Raw genomic sequence first — 23363 nt, forward strand, 5'->3', positions numbered from 1 at the left:
GGAGTGGGTTGCCATTTCCTCCTCCAGGGGATCTTCCCAACCCAGGTATATGAGACAGCAAAAGAGACACTGATGTATAGAACAGTCTTTTGGACTCTGTGGGAGAGAGAGAGGGTGGGATGATTTAGGAGAATGGCATTGAAATATGTATAATATCATATATGAAACGAGTCGCCAGTCCAGGTTCGATGCACGATACTGGATGCTTGGGGCTGGTGCACTGGGACGACCCAGAGGGATGGTATGGGGAGGGAGGAGGGAGGAGGATTCAGGATGGGGAACACATGTATACCTGTGGCAGATTCATTTTGATATATGGCAAAACCAATACAATATTGTAAAGTTAAATAAAATTTAAAAAAAAAGACTTGTATGGAAAAAAAAACAATAAGAGAACTAACATGTTATTAATTTTAATTTTAAATATCAGTAAGCTTATACCTATGTAATGTATTCACTTCAATAAAAATCTCTTTTTAAATTGAAGAAAAACAAACAAACAAACAAACCGTGTCTCTTACATCTCCTGCATTGGCAGGTGGGTTCTTTACCATCGGCGCCACCTAGGAAGCTGTTATTTGTGTGGGTAATTCCCCAATTTACAAATTCAGAGATTGTACTCTGGAAGGTAGTTTGTAGGTTATTTATTTGTATCTTATGGGTTTCCCAGGTGGTATTAGTGGTAAAGAACCCGCCTGCCAGTGCAGGAGATGTAAGAGAGGCAGGTTCGATCCCTGGGTTGGGAAGATCCCCTGGAGGAGGAAATGCCAACCCACTCCAGTATTCTTGCCTGAGGAATCCCATGGACAGAGGAGCCTGGTGGGCTACATTCTGTAGGGTCACAAAGAATCAGACACGACTGAAGTGACTTAGCATGCTGGTACACATATGTTTCTTATAAATTGAATATGCTCTTTTTTAGCCAACCATAGCAGGGTACACATGTGTGCTATGGATGCAGTGGGGAAGAGGAAAGAATTTCTAAATGCTTGGATTCTCTGGTGTTAGAAGCAAATGGCTTTGTGACTGGAACTAAAATTCTTTCACTCATTCCAAGTCTGTGGATAAGAGGGAGTTCTCTTTCTCCCAAGGCGTATTGTTTTACTTATTTATTTGCTTGTTTATTTAATTGAATAGTTAATTTACAATATTGTGTTAGTTTCTGGTGTACTCAAAGATATTCAGTTATACATATATTTATAATTTTTCATGTTCTTTTCCATTATAGTTTATTGCAAGATATTGAATATAGTTCCTTGTGCTATACAGTAGGACCTTGTTATTTATCTGTCTTGTACATAGTAGTTTATATGTGCTAATGCCAAATTCCTAATTTATCCCTTCCTCCTACGTTTCCCCTTTGGTTCCTGTAAGTTTGTTTTCTGAGTCTTTTTCTGCTTTATAAATAAGTTCATTTGTATCATATTTGAGATTCTACATATAAGTAATATCATCTGATATTTGTCTTTCTCTGACTTGACTTCACTTAGTATGATAATCTAGATGAACATAGGTTCATCTGTGTTGCTGCAAATGGCTTGTTCCATTCCTTTTTACGGCTAATATTCCACTGTGCGCATGTGTGTATGTGTATACCACATCTTCTTTATCCATTCATCTGTCAGTGGACAGATGTTTCCTTTCTAAAGTCAGAGAAGATGCTAGTGTACATGATTTTTCCCAGAGAAGGCTGTAATATGCACCCCAGGAACACTTGGAGTGCTTGAGAATAATGAATACCTTTAAAAGATGACCAGACTACTTTTATGAGAAATTACAGTGATATCTGGAGCTTGAACTATATTCCATTCTCATTTTTTTAGTAATTGAAAATTTTAATCAATAAGTTAACCTCTTCTGATTAAATTCATTAAAAATTAAGAATATACTTATTTTTATCAAAGTAGTATATGTTCATGAGTAAAATACCAAGCTGAAGAGCTTATGAAGAAAACAGTTGTCCTATGCCTGTCTTTTCACCCATCCTGCTCACTGGAGGCCACATTTTCTAATTACAGCTGTTACTTCTTGTAGTTTCTCCCGTGTCTCTAAAATAACACGCGTTGTAGCTATTTTCAGGTTTACCAATTTTAGATATTATCTGTTGAGTTCTGTTAATTTATTTGAGCTTTTAGCTCACGTTATCTATTTCCTATCCCTCCTCCTAATATAATTATATTACTCCCTTATTCGTTATCTTTGCAGCTTTCAGTGAAATACTTATACCTTTTTAAAAATTAAATCAGCTCTAGACACCATCTGATGATTGTTCTCCTCTTTCTCAGCTTATCGTTTGTATTTTTACAGAACTGATGAGGTTAGAATTGATGAGATTATTGAGATACTTACAGTCAAATATTCCATGCATACTTTGACTATGTTGGTTTTAAAAACTGGAATTTAATAAGATGTTTGCATGATGACTGTGATGTGATATAGTATGATTTGGCTTCCCTTCTTGCACAGCTTTTGTTTTCTTTGTTTCTAATTTCCTTTCCTGCCCCCCGAATTATATACCTTTACTAAAATTTTTATGTTATTCCAAATTATCAAGAATATCATTAGATCCTGACTCCCTTTATCTCTAGATAAGTCTCTTTTGGAACTTCTTTTCTCGTAACCATTCTGTATTGAATACTTCATAGCAGCTTCCTTCCCTGCTTTCTATATTTGGAGCCACTTTCCCCCTAGTTCATTCTTCCCTGGTAGCTCAGATGGTAAATAGTCTGCCTGCAGTGCAGGAGACCAGGGTTTGATCCCTGATTCAGGAAGATCCCCTGGAGAAGGAAATGGCACTCCACTCCAGTAGTCTTGCCTGGAAGTCCCATGGATGGAGTAGCCTGGCAGGCTGCAGTCCATGGGGTCGCAAAGAGTCAGACATGACTGAGCGACTTCACTTCCCCTAGTTCCCATGTTGTCTTCTTTCTTGCTTTACACCCTCTTTTTGCTGATACACATCAAGTTAACTTCCTCAGAAAGGATATATGGGACATAAATTTCCCAGCTCTTATCTGAAGATCGCATCTGGAAATATTGTTATTCTATCCTCACATTTGGTAGTTTAATTTTTTTAAAATGTCTTCTATCCTATTCTGTGCTGTTCTTTCTGCTGTTCTTATTAGGATGCATGCTGTTCTTCTTGATTGATCTGTTTGTCTTATTTTTTTTCTTATGTTTCCTATGTCTCTCTCTGTTGAATTTTAAATTGTTACTCAGTTCTAATTTACGGTAACTCTTATTTACTTGTTCATTTGTTCTCTAATGAATCTTCCTCACTCACCCCCCACATCTTATTTTTGTTTTATGGATATATTATCTCTTGAGTCTTTCTGAGTCTATTAATTATGTGTTTTTTTTTAAATTCTTCTCTATTTCCTAGTTATTTTCCTTCTCCTTTCACTTTATTTTTTTGGTATGTGTGTTTACCTTTTAATTAATTTGCTTTTAGGGTGGCCTAAGATAGGAAAGAAATGTAAACATATGTAGTTAAACTATTATTTATTCCTCCTCTCAGCACATAGTCTTACTGGGACTTTACCCATGAAAAGTTCACTCAGTTTTACCCTCCTACCTAAGTCTTCTGAGATTATTACAGTTTTAGGCATTAGCAAGAGAGTTAAACCCACTCGACTTCACAAACACTCGGGTAATTCAGTGAATTTTGTACTTATTTTAAGGCTTAGTGGCTCAGTTCAAGAAATGTGAGGGTTTTTTTTTCAGGGAGAGAAGACCAACATAAAGGGATGACCCGTCTCCAGAATAAAGTCAGAAGCACTTGACACTCAAGACTGTCCCAATCTGGTCTCCAGGCTCCTCTCCTGTCCGTCTTCCTGGCTGCCCTGTCTGTCTACATTAGTCTGCTTTGTGTCCCCTGCCTCCAGACCTTTGCTCATGCTGGGTCCTCTGCCTGGAATGTTCCCTTCCTCCCACATCTTCTTGAGTTCACTGAAGGCAGGCATCATATTTTCATTTTTATATCTATTGTTTTTTGTATAATCTGTGGTAGTTATATCTTAGGCATTGAAAATGTTTAACCAAATTTTACTCATCCTTCCAGACTAAAGCAAGTTCATTCATGACTACTCTGAGACATAATCCTTTACCTCCCTTAAACAGGTTAATCATTTTATTCCCTGTTTCTTTAGTTAGTTGTATGCATGCCTGTTTATCCTGGTGAGTTCCTGGAGGACATGTACCATGTCTTGTCAAGCTGGATATCCCAGGGTTTTGCATTGTGTGTTGTACCTAGTGGGAATCGGAAGTATTTATGTATGTCTGGGAGGGATAGAAGAAAAGACCAGCCATCGATTTTTATTAAAGGTGTATTTATAAGGCTAGCGGATTTGTAGATAAAGTTTATGAAGGTGCTATTTTCTGTTCACTTTCAATATATCAAGGCATTCTCAAGAGTAGATTGAGTAGATTACTGTGTACCTCATATGAATGTGAGTATCACAACAGATGTGTACATAGACATGTATTTTCAGCAAAGAGAAAGAAACTGAACAAATAAGAAGTAATAGACACTCTCTAAATTCAGTCAGGGGTTAGAACTTTGAAGCTTTGAATGTTCATAAAATGAATCCCTCCCTGAGTTGAAATGCTCGCTCAGGCTGACAGTAAGCATCGCTTCCATTGCTAATAACTAAGTAAATAAGCTCTTTCATTTTAATTCTGCTGCTTCTGACCATCGGACCAATATTGTTTTATCTGATGCTGAATCTCGGACCCTCTGAGACTCCGGTTGGCTGCAAGTGCAATAGCCCATGGGGTTAGCAGTGTGCCCACATCACCACACCCAGAGGTTCTCATTGAGAAGTCTTACTTCCAATACAGAGGTGATCTCTGATTACTTGGAGCAAATGGAAATTTCAAGTAAGAAATGAAGGAGCCATGGCACCTGCCCTAGACTGAGGAGTCAGGCTTAGGACCCCAGGTGGCCCTTGAAAGCATCTGTAGGCAGGGTAAGGGACGCAGCCCTGCTCTCACAGCAGGAAGGGGTGGATGAGCATTCACCAGCTGACCATCTGCCATTCCCGCTTGTGTCCACTGGCAGAGGCTCAGGTGTGTGGGGCCCATCTGGCTGAGGTAAGGTCTCTCTTGGGGAAGGAAGCCATGCTACAGACCCTTTAGCTTTCAGCTCTCCTGGTGGTGGAGACCACCCAGCAGAGACATCACCTTTCACCAGGAGGGGCTGCAGCAGATACTGAGGGCACAGTGGGCCACCACTACCTTTTGGACCACCAGAGAGGAACAGGTATCCAGGTACACTGTCTGTGTGGCTGGAGCACTGCAGAGAGGCTTCTCAAAGCTGGTGGCAGCTAAACTGCCCACTTGAATCTAAAAGTGCTCAAATGTTTGCAAGTGTTAGTAAACAAACCAAATGTCACACAAAAAGAGTAGCTTACTGTATTTAGCTATTCCTCCTGTGTCTCCTTCCTCTGTTCCTGCTCACATGGACAGGAAAGGATGATTACCTATACTGCGAATAATCTGTGATATACTAGAGCCAAATCAACCTCCCAATTAAATGAAGACGTTGCATGTCACCACTATGCCACTCCACATAGAGTACATGTATAAACAGCCTCTCTGGTGTCCAACAAAGGAAGGGTCTGTATGGGTGTTATTTGCTTCCTTTTGGGTAGGGGGAGGTGGGGAAGGGGTGATTATTCTGTGGAAAGGAAAGCGTCAAGCCAAAATAATGATTATATTTAAGTTCTGGATGTTATTTGCTTAAGGTCTTGAAAAGAGAAAAGGAATACTTAATTTCCTGAGCACAAAAGGTATTGAAAACTTTTGATCTTTAAAAATATAGAAAGTGTTGAGAACATGCCCGACAACCAAACATATCTGGCTTACTTAATCCCTGCATCTTGAGTGAATGGTGGTCTAGTGCTCCATGAAAGGTCTGAACTGTGCCTTCTATGGCTCCAGGATTTCGAATCAGTAAGGTTTGTCATTGCCTGGCATCTTGATCAGGTTCCACAGAGCCCCAGTATTAGGGATCTAGTCACTTCCTCACCAAGAAGAAGGGTCTCTGCTATGTGTGTTCCAGGAGGCATTCTGCTGTTGTCCCCTTTGCCTCTCTAAGGAGGCCTTCTCCTCCATGGACTGGCAATTGCTAATCAGGGTGAGTAAGGCCAATTTGTTGCTTCTGCCCCAAAGACTGACAAGCTAAAATGCTGGATGGAACTCAGAAGAAATTACTTTCAGTTTCTCGCTAGCTCCACATTAGCATACTCTCACTGAGATGAAAAATTAGGACTTGAATATGTCTTATGGAAATCAGTGGATTTCTGCAGGAAATGTTGGTTGATTGGTTAAGCATGCTTCCTTTGGAGTACATTACTTTGCCAACAAAGGTCTGTCTAGTCAAAGCTATGGTTTTTCCAGTAGTCATGTATGGATGTGAGTGTTGGACTGGAAAGAAAGCTGAGCACCGAAGAATTGATGCTTTTGAACTGTGGTGTTGGAGTAGACTCCTGAGAGTCCCTTGGACTGCAAGGAGATCCAACCAGTCCATCATAAAGGAAATCAGTCCTGAATAGTCATTGGAAGGGCTGATGCTGAAGCTGAAACTCCAATACTTTGGCCACCTGATGCAAAGAAGTGACTCAATGGAAAAGACCGTGATGCTGGGAAAGATTGAAGGCAGGAGGAGAAGGGGATGGCAGAGGATGAGATGGTTGGATGGCATCACCAACTCAATGGACATGAGTTTGAGCAAGCTCTGGGAGTTGGTGATGGACAGGGAGGCCTGGCATGCTGCAGTTCATGGGGTCATAAAGAGTCAGACATGACTGAGCAACTGAACTGAACTAAACTGAACCTCAGCATATGCTTTCCAAATATTCGGTCTTAGAGCTCTGTTTTTCTGTGATCCTCAGAGGGCCAGTTCCTATTCAAGAGATTATTTTGGGGGGAAACAAAAAATACCTGGATTGGTTATTATTTATGTCCTCATTGAATCTCAATAATGTCTTGCCTCATGTGCCCTCTTTTTCTTCTTTTTTTCTTTTCAACAGATACTAACTTTGTGTTGGGGAATGCCCAGATAGTGGACTGGCCTATCGTGTACAGCAATGATGGATTTTGCAAGCTGTCTGGCTATCACAGGGCGGAAGTGATGCAAAAAAGCAGTACATGCAGGTATTTATGTTTGGGCTTGTTCTGTTGAACACTCTTTCGTGGTATCTTTTTGGAAAAAGAAAATGGCATACTCAGCTTGGGAATTTCCTTTCAAGCAGTTTCATTCAGGAATGGACTTCCCAGGTGGCACAAGTGGTAAAGAATCTGCCTGCCAATGCAGAAGACACAGGAGATGCAGGTTTGATCCCTGGGTCAGGAAGATCCTCTGGAGGAGGAAATGGCAACCCACTCCAGTATTCTTCCCTAAAAAATCCAATGGACAGAGGAACCTGGAGGGCTACAATCTAAAGGGTTGCAAAGAGTCAAACACGACTAAGCGACTAAGCGCATTCAGGAATGCTTATCACACTGTCATCTCTAGTTCACAGCCTGTACTAGGAAAACAAAAGAAGGCCTATAACGTGGTCTCTACAACTAATGAATTTACAGTCAGTGGGATGAGGGAAAACCTAGAAAAACTCAGGAAAATCATTTTATCAGTAAAACGTAAACTCAAAAGTTTGAGGTTTTAGATGGAAATTACGTGAAAATTAGAAGATTAAACAAAGTTAAATGAAGATGAAATAAAAATTTAGGTCATTAAATTAATTTTAAAAATATATGGTCATTTAAAAAATTTTTTTTATTCTTTGGCCACATCGAGTGGCATACGGGATCCTAGTTCCCTGACCAGGGATCGACCCTGTACCCCCTGCATTTTAAGTGTGGAGCTTTAACCACTGGACCACCAGGGAAGCGCCTGTCTAGCCATTTTTGAAGGGTAAATACCGTTTTGGAGACATGGGCCACGCTCATAGGGCTTTTCATCAGAAAAAGTGAAGAGACCAGGTTTTATTGCCTTGCTGCTGTCACATCTGTCTTTGATCACTGATTCAAAGACACAAGTGAAGGGTGCTGTGCAGCTTGGGTATTTGACAGGGTTACTAGCCAAGTAGTGCCCTTGGGCTGTGTCACTAGAAAAGCTCTTTTGGGGCATCTTCTAGGTGCTAAGTGGAGCCTGTGGCCCAGGCCCTGTGCTGTCTCAGCAAGGTCTTGCTCTTCTCACTCTGCCTTCTTCAAGTCGTCTGTCTTCAGTGGTGTTGGCACGCAGTGGAGTCATCTTCCTAAACCTGTGTGCTGTGCTTAGTTGCTTCGGTCATCTCTGACTCATTGCCACCCCATGGACCATAGCCCACTAGGCTCCTCTGTCCATGGGATTCTCCAGACAAGAATACTAGAGCGGGTTGCCGTGCCCTTCTTCAGGGGATCTTCCTGACACAGGGATCGAACCCACATCTCCTGCATTGGCAGGTGGATTCTTTACTGCTGAGCCACCCAGGAAGCTCTTCCTAAACCTGCTAGATCCCAAAATGAACTCATCTCCGAAGGGTGGAAAAACCCGTTCAACCCAGGCATAGTCTTTGATTCTCAGAAGTCGCATATTCTTTGTATTAAATCAGCCAAGTAACTCATTTGTTGAAAAGTATTAAATGTTTTGAAAATATTATCATTTTCTTAAATCTTAGGTTTTGGGGACTGGGAAATGGCAAGTTTAAGCTTCCCTCAAAGTTTTAGAAATTCTGGCTCAAGTATTACAGTAGAATTCTCTTATGTTTTTGGTGTGCTCTTATCCTCTGAGGAATCTGTGTGTCTGCATCTATGTGTTCATCTGTATGTGTACAAACATAATCTGAACGCTTTGGGAGAGTGAGCTTTGCTTTCTAGTGTGGCTTGAGCAGTCTTTCCTTAACCTGTCTTGCTTCTTACTATCATCAAACACTGGAAGAAAATCAGATAAGAGTACTAGATAATCTTTATGCAGATAAGAGAACTTAGTAAGTTTCTAACTAAGAAACTTGTTTCTCTGAAGGTGTTCCTTTTCTATCAGGAAAGATAGCACGCCCTGTGTTAGCTACATCCCTAATAGCTCAGGGGCCTTTGGCTTATTTCCTGCATCGCAGGCATCTGAAATCTAATGTCCAGAGAAAGGAAACTTGTACCTAGCACTGAACTTCAGCTTGAAAAAGCACACAGAATAGGAAAAGCTGGATGTAATGATGGCACTTCATTTGTCTGAAGACTCCATTTAGCAGGGGTTGATTTTACCTTGTGAAGGAAATTGCCAGCCTGTATACCATCACATCACTTAAATGGAGGTCACTTATCTAGCAAATCCATTCAGAAAGGGAAACTGGGAGGAAGCTAAAAAGGCCTTTGAGCAACTGGCTAAGTGAAATGGTAATAGAGCATAAGTTTTTACTTCCGAAGAGAAAGAAATCCTCTTGTTCCCAGGCACAGCTGATTCAGTTTTGATCTATCCTTCTTTTTAAAGGTAATTCACCAAGCGTGGTTGTCTCTTTTCCTGATTTATAGTTGAAGAACACAGCCCCAGAGCAGCGCATTACCTGAGATGGGCACACGGGGAACTACCGATGATCGACTTAGTGGTTTAGGAACTGTGCTTCCTAATTTCTGAGGTTCTTGTTAGCTCTGAAATTCTTTGATTCTATGATTCAAGTCATCAAGAAAAAGCTAGGTTGCACAGCCAGGTGTGCACAATTTTAGGAGATGGGTTGTGTAGTGTTGGGGAGCCTGTGCCGCTGCTTCTACATCACCTAAGCCTTGTGGGCTGAGTGTGGCCATTCTTCCTTGGTGTCACCTGAAGGCCTGGAGAGGGGGCATGCTCACAGGGTCCACTGGCAGCCTTGTTGGAGGACTGGCCTTTGCAGCCCCATCGAGGGATGGCTTTTCTTCTCTTGCATTCTGTTAATGTCCTGTGCGTGTTCACTCTACCAAGTTGTTGGGGGTGGGGCATAACCCATTCCTAGAGGAATAAACCTTAGTCTTCAGACCGTATTCGGTGTGAGGCCCAAGAAAGTGGATGGTCTTGGCAGTTACTGCCTCGCAGAGAGTATTACTAGACAGGAGCTTCTACTACCGAGTTTTTTCCTAATTTTTTTTCATGCTGTTTATTAACTCTGTTAGTTTACTTTTCTCCAAATGTGAAGAATGAAAAGTGAAAGTCTTTGTTGCTCAGTCATGTCCAATTCTTTGTGACCCATGGACTGTAACCTGCAGACTCCTCTATCCATGGAATTCTCCAGGCAAGAATACTTGGAGTGGGTTGTCGTTCCCTTTTCCAGGGGGTTTTCCTGACCCAGGGATCGAACTTGGGTCTCCTACATTGCAGGGAGATTCTTCACCATCTGAGCCACCAAGGTAGCCCTTACTAACCTTTTTTAAACTTATTAACCCTTTTGGTTTATTTTTTTCCAAGTGCGAGGACTATGGAAATTAGAAAGAATTTGTAGAATTTTATCATCTTGATTTTTTTCAACCCAGTTCTCTGTTTTCTTTTATAGTGGGAGTGGGCAGGAAAAGGAGCTACAAATACAGTGGCTGACTTGCTGAACCTTCTGTTCTTTCCTTACCTATATCTTGGTTAGAGCATCAAATTGCACCCTTTTTCTTGTTCGATTGATGACTTTTTGTGATTTTTTTTTTCCTATTCACTTGTTTATTTTGTTGGGAATTAGGAGAGGAAAAAAATCTGTAATCCAAATTTATTCTGCTGTCCTTCTCAGGAAGTCTCCCAGAGTTGTATTTCTAAAATGCAGATTTGATTATGCAACTCCTTTGCTTGAAACCCTCCAGTGGCTCTCTCTGCCTTGTTTTTGGGATAAAGTTTAAATTACTTCACCTGATCTGTAATGCCATGGTCTCTTCTATGGTCTGACTCCTGCTTACTTCTGTATATTATCAGTTGCAAATTTTCCCTTCAGTATCTACATCCCAGGTATACTGACCTGAACCGTATTCAGGTTCCAGAATTAACCTCCCTCTCACCCCTGTGCCTTTGCAATGCTCCTTTTTTTGCCTTGAACGTTCTTTTCACTCCCTTTCTCAGCTAATTTCCACCTGCTCTTTAGATCTCATTTCTCCTTGCCTCTGGGACGCCTGTCTGACACTCAGTGCTCCATGTCTACTGTGTGTATTGTAATTCCTGTGTAGGGTCATACTGTTTCCTAATCTGCTGTTTGGATCGCTGTTCTCCAGTGTGTCTGTCCCATTAGACGTTAGTTTCTGGGGGAGATGGTGACGGAGTGTTATCCCATTCCCGTTAGTGAATCTTCTCTGATGGCACGCATGTTTTCAGTGTGTGTGTATGCGTGTTTCACAGTGCAGAGCACAGCGCTGGGTGTATAGCAGGTAGGCAGCAGATGCTTGTAGAATAACAAACACTTGCTCATCTAACTCGGGCTTTTTGGTTGCTTTGCAGTTTTATGTATGGGGAGCTGACCGATAAAGATACCATTGAAAAAGTGCGGCAAACCTTTGAGAACTATGAGATGAATTCCTTTGAAATTCTGATGTACAAGAAGAACAGTGAGTATTCAGAACATTCTGAATCATACCTTGATGTGCTTGGAAGAGCATATCTACTCTTTCTCTATTGCTGTCTTGGGTTTTCTTTTCTCTCATCAGCTAAATGTTGTGGCTTGAAGCCATTGTGTACACTGGACTAAGTGGTATGGATTGATGAGTTCCAGTTCTGTACAGGAGCATTTGTACTTCTCACTAACCAGTTAAGACTTCTTGATGTCTTTTCTGCCAGGAGTTAGTGTTTTTCCTATTGATTTTCTTATGATGAGTTGCTGGCTTAAGATACTTGTAGACTTAAAGGCTATTTTGCTGGGAGAGGGGAGGTAGGTCAGGTTCTCTGTCCAGTTCACCTTCATATCTGTCTCCGTACAGCGCTTAGCACAGCAGGTCTTATCAGTTGATTGCCCAATTAAGAATTTCGGAATAAAACTTCGTTTCCCTGGGGACCCCAGTTTTCTGTAAGAGACAGTATTAATAGTCATAGTGTTTGTATTGTTAATTTATATTTGTTTTCTCTATAATCACTTCTAAAAGTATAGTAATGAAGAATCTAGGTCAATAGCCATACACAAGTATAAAACTTACTTTTCTCTTGGAGGTTTCCTATTGAGTGGAGATTAATTATATTAGAAGTATGGAAAGCGGGCCATATGGAAACATGGCAGTAACAGGGTGCAGACGTGTTGAAGGGTGATTTCTGTTTTTAAAAACACTATTTGGTTTGTAAAGAATCCTATTCTTTATATATAGGATTGAACTAGGTAGGTCGTTGGTTCACTAGAAAATGTCCGGAGTGGCCTAGGTGGTGCGGGAGGAAACGTGTTTATTTTGGTGGCATTCAGGATGATGTGTTTCACTCTGGAAAGCAAAGGGCACACGTGGCTTTTATCCAGAAGGACCTGGGGCTTTTTTTTTCAGTCTGGAGTGCTGGAGCAGACAAGTGAGAGAACCTTTTTCTGGGTGGCTGGTGCAGATGCTGAGCCGAGAGATTATCTTTGAGCATCAGCGACTCTGCGAGGGCTGGCCCCGTGATTTCTCTCTCGAGCTGCTACCTTGCTCATTTCACCCCCTCAGCCAGTAGATCTAGTTCCTCCCCTGCTACCTCCCCTAGTTCCCGTCTTGAGACATTTTGCCAAACAGGGCTGAGAGGAATGAAGTGAAAGATGGTGACCGGCTCTATGCCAGCCTTTCCTCTACGGGAACACAACTCAAAGCCACAGCTCTTCCCAGGAGCACGCCAGCAGTGCCTTCTCATGGGAGAGGGGACTCTGCCTGTGTGCCCCGAAATACGGGAGTGACTTAAAGGTTTCCCACGCTGGCAGCTTTCTGTCCTGAACAGCATAGATTTCCTCACACACAGGATACTAAATTGGGATCCCATGTGGTGCTGGGGGTAAAGAACCCACCTGCCAGTGCAGGAGATACAACAGACGTAGGTTTGATCTCTGGGTTGGGACGACCCCTTGGAGTAGGAAATGGCAACCCACTCCAGTATTCTTGCCTGGAGAATCCCATGGACAGAGAAGCCTGGCAGGCTACTTCCATGGGGTCACAAAGAGTTGGATATGAGTGAACAACCAAGCATAGATATACATAGCATAGAGCACGAAGACGATGCGTTTATATTTTGCTTCAGAGTTTTCTCGCTTCATTAGACCATGCATTTAACTTGCTCAAAGTCCACTATACATGTTGGGCACTAAAGAGAAAGAGAGGGATACAAAATTAAAACCAAGTTAGTGATTCCACGTGCTGTTGTCTTCAGTGGACACATACCCCAATCCTATTGTATCTCATTGCACTAAAGGTGATTCTGATATCTCTGTTTCTGTACCTTAGGTAGACCTGGGCTATGCATGGAAGCAGGTCAGTGCAGCTTATGTTTTTACCAAATTACTAGCATCTCTCCCCTCTCTGGAGGTTGTGCTGGGCTTACTGAGAGAGACATGCCAGTCCCTGGAGTGGCATGTCAGCCTGGGCATGGACTCTACTTCATGGATGCTATGCAGGCATTCTCAAGGGTGATTGAGGTCCTATGAAACTTTTACCTTACTCTTTGATTTTAGAAAATATACTCAGTGGAAGGTTTGACTCCACTCTATTTAAAAATGTTGATTCTCTAAGCCCAGTGAGGTAGGCATGGCGGATGTCATCTCCATTGTATAAGAAGGAAAATTCCTCACCCAAGGTCATGCACAGCCAGGACCTGGTTTCCAGTGCTTCCCTACGGCCATTCACTCCAGACTGGGTTAGATTTAGTTGGGGCACAGGGCAGGACCACCACATATGATGATGCAACACTGCAAAGGGGACAACTGGAAACCAGTTTGCTGAGTCCTCAGCGCACCCTGACCTAAAACTGCACCTGTGCTGAGGGGTGAACTTCTCTTTCTAATTTACACAAGGATGTCCAGTGCACTTGCAGGGGTTTCGTTCAAGGCTCAGTTTAGTTCAGTCGCTCAGTCATGTCCGACTCTTTGGACTGCAACATGCCAGTCTTCCCTGTCCATCACCAACTCCCAGAGCCTACTCAAACTCATGTCCATCACGTCAGTGATGCCATCCAACCATCTTATCTTCTGTCTTCCCCTTCTCTTCCCACATTCAATCTTTCCCAGAATCAGGGTCTTTTCCAAGGAGTCAGTTCTTTGCATCGGGTGGCCAAAGTATTGGAGTTTCAGCTTTAGCATCAGTCCATCCAATGAACATTCAGGAGTGATTTCCTTTAGGATTGACTGGTTGGATCTCCTTGCAGTCCACGGGACTCTGAAGAGTCTTCTCCAACACCACAGTTCAAAAGCATCAATTCTTCAGTGCTCAGCTTTCTTTATAGTCCAACTCTCATATCCATACATGACTACTGAAAAAACCATAGCTTGAACTAGATGGACCTTTGTTGGTAAAGTAATGTCTCTGCTTTTAAATATGCTGTTGGTCATAGCTTTTCTTCCAAGGAGAAAGTGTCTTTTAATTTCATGGCTGCAGACATGATCTGCAATGATTTTGGAGCCCCCCAAAATAACATCTGTCACTGTTTCCACATCTATTTTCCATGAAGTGATGGGACCAAATACCATGATCTTAGTTTTCTGAATGTTGAGTTTCAAGCTAACCTTTTCACTCTCCTCTTTCACTTTCATCAAGAGGCTTTTTAGTTCTTCTTCACTTTCTGCCATAAGGGTGGTGTCATCTGCATATCTGAGGTTATTGGTATTTCTCCTGGCAATCTTGATTCCAGCTTGTGCTTCATCCAGCCTGGCATTTTGCATAATGTATTCTGTATATAAGTTAAATAAGGGTGACAATATATAGCTTTGATGTACTCCTTTCTCAATTTGGAACCAGTCTGTTGTTCTATGTCCAGTTCTAACTGTTGCTTCCTGACCTGCATACAGATTTCTCAGGAGGCAAGTCAGATGGTCTGGTATTCCCATCTCTTTCTGAATTTTCCACAGTTTGTTGTGATCCACACAGTCAAAGGCTTTGGCATAGTTAATAAAGCAAAGTAGATGTTTTTTCTGGAACTCTATTGATTTTTCTATGATCCAGCAGATGTTGGCAATTTGATCTCTGGTTCCTCTGCCTTTTCTAAATCCAGCTTGAACATCTGGAAGTTCATGGTTCATGTACTGTTGAAGCCTGGCTTTGTGAATTTTGAGCATTACTTTGCTAGCGTGTGAGATGAGTGCAATTGTGCCGTAGTTTGAACATTCTTTGGCATTGCCTTTCTTTGGGATTGGAATGAAAACTGACCTTTTCCAGTCCTGTGGCCACTGCTGAGTTGTCCAGATTTGCTGGCATATTGAGTGCAGCACTTTCACAGCATCATCTTTCAGGATTTGAAATAGCTCAACTGGAATTCCATCACCTCCACCAGCTTTGTTCATAGCGATGCTTCATAAGGCCCACTTGACTTCATATTCCAGGATGTCTGGCTCTAGGTGAGTGATCACATCGTCATGGTTATCTGGGTCATGAAGATCTTTTTGTATAGTTCTTCTGGATATTCTTGCCACCTCTTCTTAATATCTTCTGCTTCTGTTAGTCCATACAATTTCTGTCCTTTATTGTGCCGATCTTTGCATGAAATGTCCCCTTGGTATCTCTACTTTTCTTGAAGAGATTTCTAGTCTTTCCCATTCTATTGCTTTTCTCTGTTTCTTTGCATTGATCACTGAGGAAGGCTTTCTTATCTCTGTTTGCTATTCTTTGGAACTCTGCATTCAACATGGGACAGAAATGGACACAGATAGTGTTGGCTTCTTCCTAGCATTCTGTTCTTTGCTGCAACTCCTCCAAATCCTACCCTCTCTTGAGGAATTTAGAAACTTTAAATTATTTTTTAAGCTTGGGAATTTTACAGTTGCACCAAATTCTGTGCTTTTTTTCCAACAGCTTCTTAATAACCAACTAAAATATACCTCAGAGATATTGTAGGTTCCATTCCACAAATTTTGATTTCCCAGTGCATGTAAAAGTTATGTTTACACTATAACTGTAAACATAACTGTTTATTAAGTGTACAGTAGCGTTATGTCTAAAAAAGTTCATATACCTTCATTAAAATTAACTAATTAATTTATTGCTAAAAATTGCTAACCATCATCTGAGCCTTCAGTGAGTTGTAATCTTTTCGCTGGTAGAGGGTTTGAAATACTGCCAAAAAATTACCAAAATATGACACAGAGACATAAAGTGAGCAAATGCTGTTGAAAAAATGGCAACTATAGACTTGCTCAATGTAGGTTGTCACAAACCTTTAACTTGTTCAAAAAAAATGCAGTGTCTGTGAAGCAAAATAAAGTGAGGTCTGCCTGTAGTCTTTTAGACCCTGGGCTTGTTCCTAGGAATGCAGTTATGAAAAGACAGACCCAGCCTAGGCTCTGACAGTGTTTGCAGTAGTCAGGGGCAGCATCCATAGTTTAGAGCCGTAAGTGTTTTGATAGTGGCACACCTGGGGCTTGTCTCTTCACTCCCAACATAGAAGGTCAGGGAGGGAAGTCTTCCTAACAGGTGGGAAATTCATGCAGAACCCAAAGGGTAGTGCTGAGTTAGGCAGAAAGAAGGGCAGGGAATATCCCAGGCTGATGAAAGGAATGTGTAGACAACAACAGCAGTGAGGGAGCACTGAAGTTTGAAGAGACACAGAGGAGCGCTCCTCAGACTTTGGTGTGTATATGAAATCACCTACAGATCGAAATCTGTACATTTCTATTCAGATAGGTCTACCAAAGGGCCTGAGATTCTGCTCCACGTGCTGCAGTGCCGCTGGCCCAACTATCACATTCTGAGTAGCAAGGACAGAAAACAGCTTCAGTGAAAGCTGACTTCCATGCCTTTCTCTTTTCGGCACCCAATGCAGTGCCTGACACAGACGGTGCTCCACCTGAACTGATGGAGCAATCTCTTGAATAAATGAGGTGTCATCAGTGAAGCTGGAGAGGTTGGGAGGGGCCAGTCATGCAGCCACATTTAAGAGTTTAGAATTTATCTTAAGGGTAGAGGTGGTGGGACCAGAGAGTGGGGTGAGGGGCATTGAGGGGTTTTAAGCAGGGTTTGTTTTTTGTTCAGTCACTAAGTTGTGTCCAACTCTTTGCAACCCCATGGACTGCAGCATGCCAGGCTTCCCTGTCCTTCTCCAAGAGTTGGCTCAAACTCATGTCCATTGAGTCAGTAATGCCATCCAACCATCTCATCCTCTGTTGTCCCCTTCTCCTGCCTTCAAGCTTTCCCAGCATCAGGGTCTTTTCCACTGAGTCAGTTCTTCACATCAGGTGGCCCAAGTATTGGAGCTTCAGCTTCAGCATCAGTTCTTCCAATGAATATTCAAGGTTGATTTCCTTTAGGATTGACTGGTTTGATCTCCTTGTGGTCCAAGGGACTCTCAAGAGTCACCTCTAGCACCACAGTTTGAAAGCATCAACTCTTTGGTGCTCATCCTTCTTTCTGGTCCAACTCTCACATCCATACATGACTACTGGAAAAACCATAGCTTTGACTATACAGACCTTTGTTGGCAAAGTGATGTCTTTGCAGGGTTAATTGTGTATTAATCAGATTTTCATTTCAGAAAGACAACTCCATCAGAGAGTGAAGATGGAATACAACACAGGAGACAGGAGGTGGGGGACTTAAGAATCACCCCAGTGACAAGATGGTTGCGGGCTGCTGAGGGAGGGATGGGGAAGAGGCAATTGAGATGGAGAGGTGTCTGGGAAAATGGGAGGATGCTGAGTGCAGGGACTTTGCTGGTGCTGCCTTCTGATGGGCGAGTATCTAGCACGCAGTCCTCTTGGAGGAGGTACTTGGCACGTGTTTACTGAGTGACTTTAAAGGAACCTGATATTTACCAAGAAACGAATGGGTGACCAATGAGTGACTCAGAGCAAGCACTTCAGAGCCAAGGAGCAAGCTGTGTGAGGCTGAACTGACCAGCAGTGGCCTGGGAGGAACAGATTGAACAGAGATGGGTGGGAGGAGGGGAAGGAGGAGGCCCAGCTTGTGGCTTCTTTGACAATTTGTAGTTCAGTAGCTCGAAACCGTCAGCATTGTAAAGCTGTTCAGAGTCCCCTGAAGAAAAAGTCATTCCTTTGAGATTTTAAAATGTGAAATGTCATTATTTAAAGGAATGTTTTTTCTCTGAAATTTAAATTTGTGATGGGTTAGTCTCTAAGTCACGTCTGACTCTTTGAAACCCTATGGACTGCAACCCACCAGGCTCTTCTGTCTGTGGAGTTTCCCAGGTAAGAATACTGGAGTGGTTGCCATTTCCTTTTCCAGGGGATCTTCCTGATCCAGGGATCAAACTCAGGTTTCCTGCATTGGAGGCAGATTCTTTACAGACACCAGGGAAGCTGGAAAACACATACGAAGGCTTAAAGAAGAAAATCAATCACCCCAAAGACTCAAAGACTCCAAGAAATGCTACTATACCTTACACTTTTTGGTGTTTTGTCTTGCAGATGTTACATAATTGAAACTTTTTACATGTATGCAATATGAAACCATACCTGTAATCTTTTATCATGAAAACATCATAAAAATATCCTTATAAAAATACCCCATAAATATAATTTAGAAGGAATTTTATTAATACTTCCTTTATTGTTGCATATTTATGAACTCTAGATTTTCTTGATTAAACAAAGTGCTGGCATGAAAATCTTTGTGCAAAGGTATTATTTGACATTCTGAAATATTTCCTAGAAGTTGAAAATTACTGTGTCAAAGAATGTGAACCAAGGTTCCTGAGACATTTTGCCAAATAGTGTTTCAGAATTGAACCTATTTCCAAGTTCACTTGCAGACTGTGTCTGACTCATTGAACTGCTCCAGCATTGAATCATTTCAAAAGATCAAATTGCCTACAATTACAGTTTTTTTTTTTAACAAGTATTTTTAATGCAAGTACGATTGAAGCATTTTTTCTTATTTAATATCCATTTAAAATTACTTTTTATATTAATTGTTCAGATTCTTTGCCATATGTTCTACTTAATTCTTATGATTTTCTCATTGGTTTTCCTCATAAACTTTTAATAAATTGGTTTGTGTCCCCCCCTCCACCTCCCACCCCCCATTAGTATTTGCAAGGACAACTTTGTAGAAGAGATCTACTATTGACAGGCGTTCATGTTCTTGTTACCTTTGGGGGAGTTGGGAATAATTAGCAGAAGGCTTCATGGCGTGTTTTGGAATGAGTGTGTGGAATACTATTATGTATCTTGGAGACTGGCTTATTTGAAAGGTTTCTTTCTATCTATTGGGCAGTCTATCCAGTAAACCTGGGCCTTTTGGTATTGCTATACATTTTGTATCATTCCTTAACTCATTCTCAGTATGCTGGATGAGTTTCTTACATTAGTGACAGTCATCATTCATGAACTCATTTAGCAAATAATTAGGTGGTCATTTTTGTGCTGGTCAGTTAGTTTCTTCATTTTTCAAGGAAGAAAGTTAAGAAGTATTAGCCATGAGTGAAAGTACTCCACCCTCAGGACAACACTCCCCAGCACGTGACTAACTCTGCAACTCATGGTGTGACTGGAAGCCTGGGTTTGGAAGCCTTGGATCAGCTTCTCCAGCAGAGAAGCGCAGGAAAAGGCAGCTTAGAGCCAGGAGAAGCTGCCGGCCAGTCCTTCTTGATTACCTACCGCAGGCCTGTGGGTTTGAACCAAAGAGATCCACATGTGAGAAACCAACTCTGCCTTGAGGGGGTGGCAGTCTAGTTGTGAAGACAAATCATCGCTTGCCTAGTTTGCCAACAGATTGTCATTTTTTTTTTTTTTTCCAATTCATTTTTGACTGCTCCGGGTCTTCATCGCTGCGCTCGGGCTGCTCCCGAGTCACGGTGCGCAGGCTTCTCATTGTGGCGGCTTCTCTTGCTGCTGAGCACTCAAGGGTATGCACACGTTTCGGTAGCTGTGGCTCCTGGGCTCGTGGGCTCAGTAGTTGTAGCGCACAGGCTTAGTTGCCCTGAGGCATGTAGAGTCTTCCTGGACCAGGAATCGAACCTGTGTCCCCTGCATTGGTAGGCAGATCCTTTACCACTGGACCTCCACGGTGGTTACCACTGTGACTACCACCAACAGACCGTTCGTTTATTTATTCAGTACTAGAAGTTGTTTGAGCATTCTTTGGCATTGCCTTTCTTTGGGATTGGAATGAAAACTGACCTTTTCCAGTCCTGTGGCCACTGCTGAGTTTTCCAAATTTGTTGGCATATTGAGTGCAGCACTTTCACAGCATCATCATCTTTCAGGATTTGAAATAGCTCAACTGGAATTCCATCACCTCCACTAGCTCTGTTCGTAGTGATGCTTTCTAAGGCCCACTTGACTTCACATTCCAGGATGTCTGGCTGTAGGTCAGTGATCACCCCATCGTGATTATCTCGGTCATGAAGATCTTTTTTGTACAGTTCTTCTGTGTATTCTTGCCACCTCTTCTTAATATCTTCTGCTTCTGTTAGGTCCATACCATTTCTGTCCTTTATTGAGCCCATCTTTGCATGAAATATTCCCTTGGTATCTCTAATTTTCTTGAAGAGATCTCTAGTCTTTCCCATTCTGTTGTTTTCCTCTATTTCTTTGCATTGATCACTGAGGAAGGCTTTCTCTGTTTGCTATTCTTTGGAACTCTGCATTCAGATGCTTTTATCTTTCCTTTTCTCCTTTTTTTCACTTCTCTTCTTTTCACAGCTATTTATAAGGCCTCCCCAGACAGCCATTTTGCTTTTTTGCATTTCTTTTCCATGGGGATGGTCTTGATCCCTGTCTCCTGTACAATGTCACGAACCTCATTCCATAGTTCATCAGGCACTCTATCTATCAGATCTAGTCTCTTAAATCTATTTCTCACTTCCACTGTATAATCATAAGGGATTTTATTTAGGTCATACCTGTATGTTCTAGTGGTTTTCCCTACTTTCTTCAATTTCAGTCTGAATTTGGCAATAAGGAGTTTATGATCTGAGTCACAGTCAGCTCCTGGTCTTGTTTTTGTTGACTGTATAGAGCTTCTCCATCTTTGGCTGCAAAGAATATAATCAGTCTGATTTCGGTGTTGACCATCTGGTGATGTCCATGTATAGAGTCTTCTCTTGTGTTGTTGGAAGAGGGTGTTTGTTATGACCAGTGCATTTTCTTGGCAAAACTCTATTAGTCTTTGCCCTGCTTCATTCCGTATTCCAAGGCCAAATTTGCCTATTACTCCAGGTGTTTCTTGACTTCCTACTTTTGCATTCCAGTCCCCTATAATGAAAAGGACATCTTTTTTGGGTGTTAGTTCTAAAAGGTCTTGTAGGTCTTCATAGAACCATTCAACTTCAGCTTCTTCAGCGTTACTGGTTGGGGCATAGACTTGGATTACTGTGATATTGAATGGTTTGCCTTGGAAACAAACAGAGATCATTCTGTCGTTTTTGAGACTGCATCCAAGTACTGCATTTCGGACTCTTTTGTTGACCATGATGGCTACTCCATTTCTTCTGAGGGATTCCTGCCCACAGTAGTAGATATAATGGTCATCTGAGTTAAATTCACCCATTCCAGTCCATTTCAGTTCGCTGATTCCTAGAATGTCGACATTCACTCTTGCCATCTCTTGTTTGACCACTTCCAATTTGCCTTGATTCATGGACCTGACATTCCAGGTTCCTATGCAATATTGCTCTTTACAGCATCGGACTTTGCTTCTATCACCAGTCACATCCACAACTGGGTGTTTTTTTTTGCTTTGGCTCCATCCCTTCATTCTTTCTGGAGTTATTTCTCCACTGATCTCCAGTAGTATATTGGGCACCTACTGACCTGGGGAGTTCCTCTTTCAGTATCCTATCATTTTGCCTTTTCATACTGTTCATGGGGTTCTCAAGGCAAGAATACTGAAGTGGTTTGCCATTCCCTTCTCCAGTGGACCACATTCTGTCAGACCTGTCCACCATGACCCGCCCATCTTGGGTGGCCCCACGGGCATGGCTTAGTTTCATTGAGTTAGACAAGGCTGTAGTCCTAATGTGATTAGATTGGTTAGTTTTCTGTGAGTATGGTTTCAGTGTGTCTGCCCTCTGATGCCCTCTTGCAACACCTACTGTCTTACTTGGATTTCTCTTACCTTGGATGTGGGGTATCTCTTCATGGCTGCTCCAGCAAAGCGCAGCTGCTGCTCCTTACCTTGGATAAGGGGTATCTCCTCACCACCACCCCTTCTTCACCTACCGGACAATTGCAGTCATCTCACACTTCAAAATTCTCCAAGCAGGCTTCAGCAATACATGAACCGTGAACTTCCTGATGTTCAAGCTGGTTTTAGAAAAGGTAGAGGAACCAGAGACCAAATTGCCAATATCCACTGGATCATCAAAAAAGCAAGAGAGTTCCAGAAAAACATCTATTTCTGCTTTATTGACTATACCAGAGCCTTTGACTGTGTGGATCACAATAAACTGTGGAAAATTCTGAAAGAGATGGGAATACCAGACCACCTGACCTGCCTCTTGAGAAATTTGTATGCAGGTCAGGAAGCAACAGTTAGAACTGGACATGGAACAACAGACTGGTTCCAAGTAGGAAAAGGAGTACGTCAAGGCTGTATATTGTCACCCTGTTTATTTAACTTATATGCAGAGTACATCATGAGAAACGCTGGACTGGAAAAAACACAAGCTGGAATCAAGATTGCCAGGAGAAATATCAATAACCTCAGATATGCAGATGACACCACCCTTATGGCAGAAAGTGAAGAGGAACTCAAAAGCCTCTTGTTGAAGGTGAAAGAGGAGAGTGAAAAAGTTGGCTTAAAGCTCAACATTCAGAAAACGAAGATCATGGCATCTGGTCCCATCACTTCATGGGAAATAGATGGGGAAACAGTGGAAACAGTGTCAGACTTTATTTTTATGGGCTCCAAAATCACTGCAGATGGTGATTGCAGCCATGAAATTAAAAGACGCTTACTCCTTGGAAGGAAAGTTATGACCAACCTAGACAGCATATTCAGAAGCAGAGACATTACTTTGTCAACAAAGGTCTGTCTAGTCAAGGCTATGGTTTTTCCAGTGGTCATGTATGGATGTGAGAGTTGGACTGTGAAGAAAGCTGAGTGCCGAAGAATTGATGCTTTTGAACTGTGGTGTTGGAGAAGACTCTTGAGAGTCCCTTGGACTGCAAGGAGATCCAACCAGTCCATTCTGAAGGAGACCAGCCCTGGGATTTCTTTGGAAGGAATGATGCTAAAAGCTGAAACTCCAGTACTTTGGCCACCTCATGCAAAGAGTTGACTCATTGGAAAAGACTCTGATGCTGGGAGGGATTGGGGGCAGGAGGAGAAGGGGACGACAGAGGATGAGA

At 42.1% G+C, this 23363-nt stretch overlaps 1 protein-coding gene across 1 annotated transcript in view; it reads left to right on the forward strand.

The window, feature by feature from the left end:
• KCNH1 (potassium voltage-gated channel subfamily H member 1) overlaps positions 1-23363 on the forward strand; it is a 441878-nt gene that overhangs the window by 23248 nt on the left and 395267 nt on the right. Inside the window, exons 2-3 of the mRNA XM_070768644.1 lie at positions 7029-7152; positions 11411-11517. Coding sequence (XP_070624745.1) covers positions 7029-7152; positions 11411-11517 — 231 coding nt within the window. The remainder of the gene's footprint in view (positions 1-7028; positions 7153-11410; positions 11518-23363) is intronic.

This window comes from Bos indicus, chromosome 16 (assembly GCF_029378745.1).
Source record: "Bos indicus isolate NIAB-ARS_2022 breed Sahiwal x Tharparkar chromosome 16, NIAB-ARS_B.indTharparkar_mat_pri_1.0, whole genome shotgun sequence".
NCBI lineage: Eukaryota > Metazoa > Chordata > Mammalia > Artiodactyla > Bovidae > Bos > Bos indicus.